Here is a 14,110-nt window from a genome sequence, read left to right as displayed (position 1 = left end):
CATATTATTCTCAACTAGTCTGTACAAACACTGCAATAGCTTAATGTTAAACACTTCAGCACATGTGCTTGATGGTTTAAAAGGCGATAAACCAAACTCTGGACTTGCTGACCAAAGGCAATGAAGCTTTGCAACTGATAAGTATTCTAACTTTGCCATCTCATCGTGTTTAAAATGTTAGGTTTCTTCAACCCATCTAAAGGTAATGAAGCTGTTGAGACTCACTTCTGAGTCTTCATCAATAACAGAAACACCAGCAACACAAGCACCGCCATGTCAACCAAAGATATGACCCTCTACAATACTGGCCAACATTTACCCGTTACACATTATATTTGTATGTCCATGTAAGCTGGTATTTCTCAAGGCTATTTGATCATAGAGAATGAACTTTAGTGAGGCTATGCAATTTCACTTAAAACTTAAATTCCTCTGTCCTTGGGTCTTTTCCTTGCATCATTCCCTCACATCCTATGGAGGTGGAGTTTAGACGCAAGGACAGGAAACAATGATACACAAATAAGAACTGAAAGACATCCACAGACTGTGAGGAGCGAGCAGGAAATGGAAAACCTGGAGTGGATCTCTAGTGGACTGATAACAGAATGATTTCAGTGGGAATTGGGAATCAAATCCACTCATACATGCTGAGGTTCTTGTGTCCCAAATATAATAAATATTATCTGTAATTTAAAGAAAACATAAGTTCAAAATTAACTAACTTCATAAGCTGGCTATAACCTCTACTAAGGTAAACATGAAGGTAAATGTAGTCAAGATCTGTTGTTGCATCTTCTGCTTTTCTAAAAAGTTTGATGTTTGTAAGTCTGTGTTTTAAACTTACAGGTAAAAGGTAAAAGTGAAACAGCGTTATAATGTTTAGTTTGACAAGCTGAAGTCAACAATTATCATTTCCTGAAAGTTTAACTCACTGACATTTACTAATAAACAAGAAATAGACGAACTACAGTATTGTAGGAAGGGTACTAGCAGGAACTGAGATTTTTCTTCACAATGACAGGAACTGAGATCAGCAGATCATTTAACAAGAGCTAAAACATACAGCTAAAAACCACTGATGCATGGACAGAGAACTGCACAACAACGTGTTTGTATGCATGTTTTTATTGTTTTATTATATGCAACTTGAAAATAAAATATTTTAATTTTAATTATTGTTAGTTAATAACAGTTGTGTGTTACTGATTTTACTGTAAAGAGGCAGATCTGAATAAGAGATGAATGAATTTAGTGTCACAGTCAAACTAACATTGTGTTTTTTATCAGCAATAAGAAAAGTTCTTGTTTAATGTTTTGTAGCTGGTATATGTGAGTTTCTACAAAGTGAAATCATGAACTTCAGACTCTCATCACTGATCCTGCTCTTACACATTCAAGGTATGAAACACAGTTTTGTTGTTGTACTGAAATACTTCAATTCATTATATATTTGTTAAAAGTATGTCAGATTTTAAACTAGTTTAGTCTCATTTAATTTACATCGCTGTACTCCAAAGGCTGAATTCTCCATTTGGATCAGTCTCTAAAATGTTTAAAGTGAGTTTGTATATTTAAAACCGAACTTAGAGATTTATGTTTTAGAACAAAATTGATGAATCTGAGTTAATATCCTTACAGGACTGTCTGAATCTCTCATCTCGCTCTGTAATTTTAATGAAGTTAAATACAGATAAGCTAGAAATATTATTAATGTTACTGTTACGTTTTTTTCTTCAGGGTCCCTAACATTGGATAACTTTAATGTAACCTGTGATAAACTGAATATTTGTGCTGTAAGGGGGGGACTGGTGATGGTGAGGTGCGTTTACTCAAATATCAACATCAAAACTGGGTTCTGGTTCAGTCAGAAACAGAGAACAAACTGGAGAAACAAAGATGAACCTGAAGATTTGACTTTAGATTCAGATTACTCAGGACGAGTGGATCAGAGGATCACTAAAGATTACTCACGACTCACAATAAGAGATCCGAGAGAGAGAGACAGTGGAGAATATCAGCTCATGATCATTATGAAGGATGGAGTTAAACATCTCAGCTCAGTCACAGTCAATCTAACAGTTTCAGGTACATTTACATTCACATCAGTCCAGTTAAACTCTTTTCATTTCTCATCTAATGTAAGGTTTTCATTATTTAGTTTTACAGGTGAAGATGAATCCTGAATCTACAGGACAGCGAGTAAAACTGAGCTGTGATTCCTCCTGCCCAAAAACATCAGAATATGAGTACAGCTGGTACAAGAATGGAGAACATTTAACAGACGACCAAAGCATATTTGTGTCATCCAGTGAAAACACTGACAGTTATTCCTGCATTAAGTCTGATTCAGTTCCCTCTTCATCTGTGTGTGAGTCTGACATTTACACAATATTTTAATTAATTAATTATAGCAGTTTTCTTGTTGATTCATATACAGTATGAGTGTGTTTGTAATTGATTGTGAATGTTACAGCAGTATTTTGTGACTCTTTCAGGTCTTTCTAACAGTAGCTGTTGGGGTGTGACTTACACCTCTACAGAAGTTTGTGCTTTAGTGGGATCAACAGTAGATATTCACTCTTCATACTCACATCCCACTGGATATACAGTAGAGAAAACATACTGGCATTTGGAATACAGTCATTTGGATCTGCGTGAGGATCATCAGTTTGCTGGTCGTGTGGAATTAGTGGGAAACACACTGAGAATCAAAGACGTCAACACAAGAGACGCTGGAAGATATCAGTTCAGGTTCATCACTAACACATCAAAAGAAGTTTCTGGGTATTCTGGAGTCGCTCTTATTGTTACAGGTAACTGCTCATAATAAACTCTCTGTAGTGCAACACTCATTATACTGAAGCACTATAGCTGATATCAGCACGACTGTGATTAGAGGTTTAGGTAATGCTTTATCAATTGAGCTAAATCAAAAATATGAGGCCCAACTTTGAAAAGTAGTTGATGTTTTATGAAATTTCAGGTACACAAGTGATAAGCAGCCCAAACCCTGTAATAGATGGAGAAAAAGTGATATTAAGCTGTTCAACTGAATGCACTCTGGATAACAAACATACTTACATCTGGTATAAGAATGGACAACAGGTAACAGATGGATTGACATTATTAAACAAGCTGTACCTGGACTCAATCAACAGTGAGGAGCTACAAGAGTATTCCTGTACTGTAAGAGGTAACACAACATCTCATCATACATCTGACTTTACTCTTACACTGTAAAAAAATTAACAGTTGGATCAACTTAAAAAAATAACTTTTAATAAACTTGTTTTAGTTACAAACTGAAGTAACTATTTAAAGCTACAGTCGGCAATTCTGGAGGATTGAGATGATTTCGAATGTTTTCAATTTTTATGCCCCTCCCACACTACCACCTAGCAACCTCATATCGAGCTCGTCCTCAGCAGTGCATTTTTAAGCATACTTAGATTACTTACATAACACTCAGAAATACAATAAATGGTTGATAAAGCACAATTACCTGTCAAGAAGAAATGTGTCAAGCTCTGCATCCAGCTAGAACCCTTTAAAAGCTCATAGATCCCTCCACCTTTCAAATGCTGGTCCGATATTGATCCTAGTTTTATTACAGGCACGGTCGCTTTCTATCTTCGTTTCCTTGGTTGTTTTCTTTTCATTGGTTGTTCTGCTAGCTCTAGTTGTTAGCCAAGAAATCGGAAGTTTGTTAGTGAATGTTCTCTCCGCCATCACGCTGCATTCAATATAAGGTGGATTCATGTGATATTAGGCTTGTTCGACTTCAAGCAGCACCACAAGAACCGATCTTGCCGACTGCAACTTTAAGTAGATCCAACTTTTCACTTGTTACAGTGTAAATGATAAATAGATAGTTTCAGTCCTTGATGCTGATTGGCTTATTGTCAGCTATGACATCATCGCTGAGCTACTTTCAGTCTCACTGTGCAGCACTTATTGCTGATCATTAATATTGAAGTAAGATGCTACAAAATTACAGCTTCTGCAGGTTTCAAAGTCAGGTGTCGGTGTGCCGCGTTGTTTTGTGTACCATCATTACTGGAGAAACCCCTAAAAAAAGAAGATGAGGAAACACAATCAAGGTGGAATTATTATTTTCTAATGCAAGTTGTACTTTAAATGTACTAACACAACCAAAAGTGAAAGTGTTTTAGCGCTGCCAGTGGCACTGAACGTCATAGCACATCACTCAGAACTTTTGTGTTATTTTGAAAATATGCACACAGCTGTCATGATGGTTATTTGCTGAGTAGCGCTGTGATAACGGCTGCAGTGAGACTGAAATCTGAGAATCACAGAAAAGTCAAATTCTGAATGTTCTGCCTTTTCTGAAAATAACTGAGTTTGTGTCTTTTTTTCAGATACGATGGACAAAACAAATGCTTAAATACATAAAACTGTATGATACTGATTAAAACAAGGCTTGGCTTTCTGAAGGTTTGCTACTATAATGTTTTAATAAAGCTTTTTTGTACCTGCCTTTCAGAGATATGACACACCCTGAACTTGTGGACTTCCTCAGAGTCGACACGTTGATGACATCATGTAGTGCAGACTTTAGGGATACTTGCACACAAGGGCACACCAGAGCCGTGTTTTGGAACAGAATCGAGCGTCATGCCGAAAATAAGAAGAGAAGTTGCCCATCAGTGTGTCTGATCTAAATGAGCTTTTTTATTAAACTGTCACAGCTCCAGATTGTCTGCCAGCCTTTAAGCTCATTTACACGCTGCTTATTTTTAGACCCACATGAGTTGCATTGGAAAGTCTGAAAGTAAGTTTTGCATCATCTAAATTTAACACTTTTTACAGGTTTTAAATTAATTACATTAATTTCTTAATAATTTCTCCAAATACCATTTTAGAAACTATAAAACATATGCAGATTATTGTCTCAGTTTATTAGTAATGAAAGGAACAGGTTTATAAAAATATAAAACATAATCTGTCCTGTGAATGGAGTTGAGACTGTTTCTCAAGAATAAGAGCACTAGCAGTAAAAAGATGAAGATTAATGATTAGATTTTGTTCTGCTGGAGACATAAAAGATGAAGTAAAGATAAGAGACATCTTTTACAGGACTCAGCAATAATTAACAGCTATAAATTAACTTTTAATATAATAGTATGTAATAGTTGTCAAAATATGTAAAATCCAAGCATGTTATGAAATGCTTTCCTTCTTCTTATGCTATAAAAAGTGTCAAAAAGAGTTTCTTTAACATCCGCTTGAGTACGAGAAAATGAGATAAAATCATTAAATGATCTACTACAACTTCAACTGCTCATAATAATGCTGTATTTACACATTTATAAGGACTAAAGTGATGCTATTGATAATATGAGCTTTTACCATTTGTGTTTTATTTATCTTTTGTTAAACAATAATTAAATAACATTTTAAAAACTGAAAAAGGAAATTAAAAAGCCGTGTCATGAAGTGATGTTTATGTTGTGAATTTTACACTTGTTTTTGAGGTTGTCTCTGATATGATGTGTTTTGCTTACAAGGCTAATCTAGTATTAAACTGAAGCTGGTATAAACTGGTTTTCTGGGCAGAGATGTCTATCACACAGTCTCATCCTGTTTAAGTGGGTGGTTTGTGGCAAAGCCGATCAAGTTTTTATGCTGATTCAAGAACACGACACTCATTTTTAATCTGTCTTTAGAATTTAAAAAATATATATTTGTGTAAGTATGTATCTGTCGTCTGATTGGTCGGACTGCTCTTTCGCAAGGACTTCTGGGTTGGTAAAGTGCGCAAAGCCTGCTGCAGACAGCATCAAGGGGGCAAAGGGGGCGCTGATGAGCACACTTCGAAGTCTAAAAATTACACATGTGAAACCCAAAGAACTCGTAGTAGACTAAGTGAGCGCACACAATTTGCTAAATATGTTACTATCAGCTCCATTTAACATTTTTGTTAACAAGTTTTACAATTTCAGAGAAACAATTACATTCAGTTTCCCTAAAAGTTCAATGTAAATATAAAAAATGTGCAGATTATTTCTGTCTCAGTTTATTAGTAATGAAAGGAACATGTTTATAAAAATATAAAACATAATCTGTCCTGTGAATGGAGTTGAGACTGTTGCTCAAGAATAAGAGCACTAGCAGTAAAAAGATGAAGATTAATGATTAGATTTTTTTCTGCTGGAGACATAAAAGATGAAGTAAAGATAAGAGACATCTTTTACAGGCAGTGCCGTCTATATGCTTGTTGTATCTCACAGTAAGTTTGTTTCTGCAATATAAAAATGAGAGTTATGTGATTCCTATTACAAATCCAGACAATAAACAACTAACAACATTCATTGCTGGTGTTTGTTAGTTCAGTTTGTTAGATCAGTCTGAATCGTAATCTAATGCTTCACCTTTTTTTCTTATTTAGTTTTTTTAGTAAGATCAGACTGAAGTTGCAGTAGTGTATAAATTACATTGTTTTAAATACATCATATAAGGAATTTGCAAGCAAAGGATAGATCTGAGAGGGGCTTGAAAATATTTTTCTATACAAAAGGAGGCCGATGGAAAAACTTTGGGAACTACTAGCTTAAGGTTAAACCAAGACCTTTATTTTTTAAAGAGAATAATTCTGTATCATGTTGAAAAGGACAATGGGCACTATTTCTATTTTTTAAACCAAGATTTTTTTGTCTTATACCATGTTATGTTAAGCAGTCCAAAATAAAATAAATCTGTTTTTATATGTCTAACTTAATTCTATATACTCAATATTACTGTCATGCAATTGAAATGAAAACCCTTCAGGCAATGTTGGGGCATGTGGGGCTCCAGTTTCTTGGACTTTCTTTAGGCCCCCAAAATGGTAAACATGTCACTGTTTACAGGACTCTCCAACAAATAACAGCTACACGTAAAGATAAGAATAGTTCAATTCAATTTCAAGTTTATTGTCCACAAAAAGTGGAAATTTGTCTTTGGCTCCACAGGTGGATTTCTAAAACACATACACAATGAATAGACAATAAATACAACATGCAAACATCACAGTAACCCTTACAAACAATACTAGATAACACCTTCGTCACACACCAATAGATATCATGGACTATTGTGAGTTCAGTAATAATATAGCGCTCGGTATAAATGACTTTTTGTAAATATTTTTTGTTGCTAATGCAGCTGTGTACCTCCTTCCTGATGGTAATTTCCTAAATTCTGTGAACAGAGGATGCACTGGGTCAGACACAATGTGGTGGGCCTTACGTCTCATATGTGTAGTATATAAATCTGCCAATTGTCCCTGTCCTTTACCAACAATTTTACTGCCCAGCTTAACAATTCTGGATAATTTGTTTCTGTTCTTAACCCCCAGGTTTCCAAACCAGGTACACATATCGAATGTCAGCACACTCTCAATCAAACTCCTATACACAGTCTCTAGGATTTCCTTTCTGACCCCATATGAGTTCACCTTCCTAAGTAAATATAGGCGCTGCATTGCCTTTTTAAAAATATACTCAGTGTGTTTAGTAAAACTAAGAGTGGAATCAAAGAATGTTCCTAAATATTTAAACTCCTCTACCTCCTCTACCTTTTTATTATTGATTACAACAGGTATAAGATCATGGCAGGAATTTTTCTGCCTCCTTATCACCATCTCTTTGGTCTTCCCTTCATTAAGGAGAAGGGCACTATCGTGGCACCAGTTAATAAGCTCCTCAATAACATTAAAATATACAGATTGGTTGACCGTATTCCCTGCCTGCATTAGACCAACAACAACCATATCATCAGCATACTTATACAAGTGACAGGTGGAGTTCATAATATGCATTTCATTGGTATACAAAGAAAACAGGACAGGTGAAAGAACGCAACCTTGTGGTGCCCCCGTATTTAAGATTACAGTCTCAGAGGTAATGCCGCTGAATACAACTCTTTGTGGTCGATCTGTAAGGAATTCTTTTATCCACTGCACAAGGAAACTATTTGTGCCAATTTCACATAGTCTTTTAACTAAAATATGTTTCTGCATACAGTTAAAAGCTGAACTGAAGTCAATAAATAATAGTCGTGCATAGTTTTTTGGCTGCTGTATGTGTTTGCTAACCGTGTTCATCAGTGTCAATGTTGCGTCACCCGTTCCCCGCCCCCTCTTATATGCAAATTGGAGTGGGTCAAAATGTTCTTCAAGTGAGGATGAAAGATGGTTAACTATTACCCTCTCCATACACTTGCACAGAATACTGGTCAAAGCAACTGGCCTAAAATCATTAAGCTCTGTGGCTTGAGATTTCTTAGGGACAGGAACTATATGTGAAATTTTCCATGACTTTGGAACTTGATGGTTATTCAATAAAAGCTGAAACAGTTTTGTGAACACAGGGGTGAGCTCAAACCTACATGTTTTAATCACCCTAGCCTTAAGTCCATCCGGGCCGGGAGCTTTACCTAGTTTAATTCTGGCTAAAATGGTTGCTACCTCTGTCTCCGTCAGTGTTATTGGTGAGTGTGCAGTTGTATTGTTCAATATATCAAAGTCAATGTCATCAGAGTTAGTATATAAAGGGAGATCAAATCTTGAATAGAATTGATTTAGATCATTTGCAAATGACACCCCTTTATTCTCTAGTGCATTATGTTTCTTCCCCTTCCTTCCCATCATGACATTAAGTCCATTCCAGGCTGCCCTAGCATTACCAGGGCAAAGTTGACTCTCTACCTTTTCTTTATATTTCAGTTTATTTCGCTTTATTATTGACCTCAGTTCCCTCCGTTTCAGCTTAACAAGATCATTTTCCCCATTAATAAAAGCGGCTCTCCTCTCCCTTATACACTTTTTCATTTCTGCAGAGGCCTCTAATTTATCATTAGGGTAAACTGTAATCAGTTTCTTAGTAGTGACATTAGCTTCACAAAATTTCATATATTCAGTCACAGTCTCAGTTACTTCATCCATGTCATTACAACATTCAAAAAACATTTGCCAGTCTGTATCTCCAAAACAATCACGGAGCATCTCCTGACTCCTAACGTCCCATACTTGAATCTCCTTAACAACCGTTTGTTCTCGTTTAACTTTGGCTCTGTATTTGGGAAGCAAATGAATAACATTATGATCCGATTTCCCTAATGGCGCACGGCAAAGTGCTCTGTACGCGTCAGGTATGTTACCAAAGCATCGATCGAGAGTTCTAGTTCCTCTGGTTGGGCAGTTTATATACTGATAAAGCGTAGGAAGATGGTTTGCTAAATCACAGTTATTAAAATCTCCGAGTACAAACACTGGCTGATCTGGCGAACGTAAGAGTGCGGCATTATAGCTTTCAGCTATCCTACCTGCAGCCTCTTGATGTTTCGTCCCAGGTACGTACGTCAGGATGATTGTGATTTGTCCAAATTCCCTTGGGAGATAGAAAGGCCGAAACGATACAGTCAGAATTTCGTACTCCGGAGTACAGACTTGTTCCTGAATATGCATCTGCGTAGCCCATTTATTGTCCATAAATATGCATAATCCCCCGCCAATTGATTTCCTTGACAGGAGCTCATCTCTATCTGCCCGTATTGTTGTATATCCATCAATATATACTGCTGTTTCAGGTTTTAACCATGTCTCTGTTAGGCAAATTAGATTGCATAGCTTGAAATCTGTTTCAAAGTTTACCCGAGCAGCTAATTCCTCAACCTTATTATTAAGGGAGCGCACGTTGGAGAGTGTAATGACAGGTAGAGGAAATCTGGAGCCGCGTCTCCTCAGTCTCGCACGTACTCCTCCTCTCGAACCTCGTTTCTTTGCCTTTGTGTTCTTTCTTATTATAGTCCATCTCCCTTTGTGTTGTTTCAGAATTTCTGTACAGTCCATAGGAATTAGATGTTCAAATTTGCCGGCTTGGTCCTGCAGCGTCAGCAGCTGATCTCTAGTATAGGTTAAAACAGCGTGGGCATCATGCCCTCTGCTTGAGACGATCGCCGATAGCAGCAACACGATGTAAATTACCAGCCAGGACTTTAAGAATTCCATGTTAAAGCTGCTCGTTTTGTTGTTGACAATCAGACCTATCACATTGACGTTTTTTAGACGAAGTTAATGGACAAACAAAGTTAATGAACAAACAAACAGGAAAACCACCTGACGTGAAGCGCTGGGTCAGCGGATGTACCGCGCCCCCTGTCAGATTATGTAAAATTCAAGCATGTTATAAAATGCTTTCCTTCTTATTATGCTATGAAAAGTGTTTAAAAGTGAAGGAGAGTCTTTCTTTAACATCCGCTTGAGTACGATAATCAGATCATTAAATGATCTACCACAACTTCAGATATTGACACAACTTTACAAACCGGTTAAAGTCAAAGATCTCCACGAGCACGTATGTATACACATTTATTTGTATTGAATCTTTGAAATGTTATGAAAAACAAGCATGTTAGTTTTATTTTACTGTAATAACTGTCTGATGAATTGATCGTCACAATGATGTTTTATTTTTTTTCAGGAATAAGAAAAGAGTTTTGGGTCTTATGTGACTTTCTACAAAACTACATCATGAACTTCAGACTCTCATCATTGATCCTGCTGTTACACATTCAAGGTATGAACACTTTTGAGTAGATGACAGTTTTGTGGTTGTTGGACATTTGGGAAAAGCATCAGTGTTGTTTACTGCATTAAGACAGTGATATAAGACAAGAGTCAGTACAAACCTTAATTATTCAAACGAAAAAATGTAGAAGCTGTCACCGGGGCAGTGCACTTTCAAAAGTAAACTTTATTTTTACCTAAACAGTGCATATAAGTATCTCAAAGGTACATATTAATACATCTGAGGTATGTAAATACTTATTAGGACATAATATTTCTGACAGTGTAAGCTGGAGATAACAACACTGAAATAAAACTTGAATTGGTTAAACTATAAATGCATGAAATGGTAAATAATACAATTAACTGTTTCAAACGTGTATGAGATATTACCTGATAGTATAGAGAACAGAGAAAGAAAGAGAGACACCACTAGATACGTCTGTTTGTAATCGTATTGAAAAGCCTTCATGTAGTTGGAGCTGATGGTGTAGTGGGCAGCGCTCCAACATGTGGTGCTTTCGCACTTTTGGTGACCCAAGTTTGATTCCCGGCTCGTGGTCATTTGCTGATCTCATACCCTTCTCTCCTCCCTGTACTTTCCTGTCCTCCCCTAACCTCACTATTGAACAGTGGTGGACGAATTACACAAATCATGTACTTGAGTAAAAGTAAAGATACCCAGGGTAAAATATTACTCAAGTGAAAGTAGAAGTACTTGCTTAAAATTTTTACTTGAGTAAAAGTACAAAAGTATCTGCCTCAAAATGTACTTAAGTACAAAAGTACTGTGATTTATTATGGCTGTATCATTTTTTGTCACAAACCTCAAATAATGTGAAATAACTCTCTTGGCTAACCAATCAATTAATAAAAGGACATTAATAAATCAGACACTGATGTCTATTAAAATTATCATAAGCCTAAAACCTTAAAAACAAAAATTTCCTTTAGCATCAAATGAAATAAAAGGATTTGAGAGCAGTAAGTCTCATTTCAAGATTTATTTGTTAAATAATTTAACAGTTTAAGTGTAATAAAAACTTGACTTAAGCACAGGTTCACAATAGTTTTCAAAACATTAAATACATAACGTTATCTAGAAATCAGTCTCCCTTTCTTTGACAAATAAAACAAGCCTTACAGAATATAATTTCAGAAACGTTTCATGTGCTTTAGCATGTCATATGTATATTGTAATACATAATTAAATGTATTTATATATTTTGGAAGCAAAACTTGAAAATATTCATAACAATCTCAGTTAATAGGGAGCACTCCAATCCACCTGCCTGTTTAAGCATCATACACTGCATGGCTAGTCAAAATGTCATTTATATTTTACAACAGTGTTGATAGTGATTAATTGTCATTTCAAAATAACAGAGCACTGAGCTTCAAATACAATGAACTTAAGTAAAACAGCTAACTATACGGCTAAAACTAGCTTCAGCCTGCATAGCTTAAAAGTTCATTCATGATAACGTTGTATATATTTTAGCAACACAATTAACAGTTTTCTGCAAGCTACTGTTAAGATTGCTCATTTAAAAATATAACCAGAATAAAAATGGCTTACCTCTACGCGATTCCTTAGATTTGAAAGAGTATTCTTTTAAAACGAAATAGCACAGTTTCAAGGCAGGCAGAGAAGACACGAAGGACTCGTTCTTTTATTCAAGGACTTGAATAAAAAATGCGCGTAAATAAGGCCATTGTTGTTGTGACGGGTCAGTTATCTCCTCCGTTGTTTTTGAAAGCAGTTTCATTCTCCAAACGATGCATTGGCTGGCTGCTGCACTCGCGTGACTCGCGTAGCTTACGTGAAACAGCGCGGCAACCAAAACAAGTTTGAAACTAAGCGCATGCTGTACCCTGATTGGTGGTTTGACGCATCACGTGTGCATCTTAGTTTTTTTGTGCAGCTTTAGTTTGCCCAGTTACGTTTTTTATCCACTGATAAATAAAAAAGAACGACCGATTTTTTAAAATGTAGTGGAGTAAAAAGTAAGATATTTGACTTTAAAATGTAGTAAAGTAAAAGTAAAAGTCTCCCAAAATAAAAGTACTTGAGTAAAGTACAGATACGCGAAAAAACTACTTAAGTACAGTAACGAATTACATTTACTTCGTTACTGTCCACCACTGCTATTGAATAAAGACAAAAACTGGCCAAAAAACATAACAAAAAAAAGCCTTCATGTAAACACCTAAATCAATACGATTGAGGTTGATCGGATGCAAATTTGTATCGTATTGAAGGGGTTGGTGTTCTTACACATGTGTACTCTGCTAGTCTAGTAAGTTATCGTTCAAGTTTACTGTTACGCATTCAAGTAGTTCCTGTCATAGTTTTGTGTAGTCTTATTCTGTTTATCATCTGTCTTTGTTGGTGCCTTTAGGTGTTTTATAGCCTGGTAATACCATCCTCTGCTATTTTGCTTCGCTTCATAGACAGAGTCTGGCTGGGCATAATTGACAATCGTTTTCCTTCTCGTGGGAGGGGCTTGTCTGAAGTTTAAAATCATTGGTCTAAACGTAAGCCAATCACACATAACATTTGGATATGATGTGCTTTATGCGCCGGATCAGCCGCATCGAATCTCTGCTGTAAAATACACGTATGATGTGAAAACAAACCCATCGAGCGAAATACCAGAGTTAACATGGCTATGAGCGACTTTTGCAGATTATGTAAAGTAAATCGGGCCAGAGCTAGTTGAACACTATCCTTACGGTGGCTTTCCACTCACGTCTAACGGGAGGAAAGCCCCTCTCTCCTCTCAAACTCTTCCACCAGACAACCATAACCATATGTAAATTAAATCTCCCTACCTTATTTTCTGGTTAATCAGGAATGTCACCAAAGAATGCTTGCCCACGCGTCCTCCACCATTAAACTGTGAACAATATAATTCCCTTCCATGATTTCTCGATCGTTGTGCACGTCAAGCTGTGCTGCACACAGTTTCTCGCTGACGATCGGTAAAGTTGATAAATTAAACTTTTCCAAAAACTTGTCGGGAGTAGGGCAACAACATAATCTCCATTCAAATGTTTAACAAACACTTTTCTTGTTCGGGTTTAAGTTGGCAAGTGCCGGTTCTCCACAACAGAGCTTTCTGTGTCTCCATGTCCTCAACAGACTTCAACCGTGATTCGGCGTTTAGCGTCTACGTCACGGCTCTCAGCCCGCCCTCTGTTCGTTGATTGGACGGTCGTTTTGAGACCGGTGGAAAACGGTTTGAATGGGAGGTATCTCAGACTGAGTACAGAAGCGTAATGAAATTTAGCGGAAGTACGAAGTCTGACGTAGTCAGGCTAGGTGTTTTAGGCACCAACTGGGTTTTCTTTTGTACCCAATAAACCTTTTACTGTATCTGTACATGCAAAGCCTGCATCTGAGTCTCTCTCTCTCTCTCTCTCTCTCTCTCTCTCTCTCTCTCTCTCTCTCTCTCTCTCTCTCTCTCTCTCTCTCTCTCTCTCTCTCTCTCAGAGTAATACATTCCTATATTTTCTCTTCTATCAGGGATTCGTGGTTGT

The 14,110-nt window shown here is 36.7% G+C and overlaps 2 protein-coding genes across 2 annotated transcripts in view; both read left to right on the top strand.

Annotated features, from left to right (window-relative positions):
- The first annotated feature begins 1,063 nt into the window (after positions 1-1,063).
- Positions 1,064-14,110, top strand: part of LOC129454148 (sialoadhesin-like) — a 104,737-nt gene continuing 91,690 nt past the window's right edge. Inside the window, exons 1-2 of the mRNA XM_073861513.1 lie at positions 1,064-1,112; positions 1,321-1,398. Of these exons, the coding sequence (XP_073717614.1) occupies positions 1,079-1,112; positions 1,321-1,398 (112 nt within the window). The 5' untranslated portion in view covers positions 1,064-1,078. The remainder of the gene's footprint in view (positions 1,113-1,320; positions 1,399-14,110) is intronic.
- Positions 2,431-5,878, top strand: LOC141359300 (sialoadhesin-like). Its single transcript, XM_073861551.1, has 3 exons — positions 2,431-2,813; positions 2,984-3,193; positions 4,505-5,878. Exons 1-3 carry the CDS (start codon positions 2,465-2,467, stop codon positions 4,510-4,512), a joined length of 567 nt encoding a protein of 188 aa, XP_073717652.1. The 5' UTR covers positions 2,431-2,464; the 3' UTR covers positions 4,513-5,878.

This window comes from Misgurnus anguillicaudatus, chromosome 23, assembly GCF_027580225.2.
Source record: "Misgurnus anguillicaudatus chromosome 23, ASM2758022v2, whole genome shotgun sequence".
In the NCBI taxonomy this organism is placed as follows: domain Eukaryota; kingdom Metazoa; phylum Chordata; class Actinopteri; order Cypriniformes; family Cobitidae; genus Misgurnus; species Misgurnus anguillicaudatus.
This window is presented reverse-complemented; position numbering and strand designations above follow the sequence as displayed.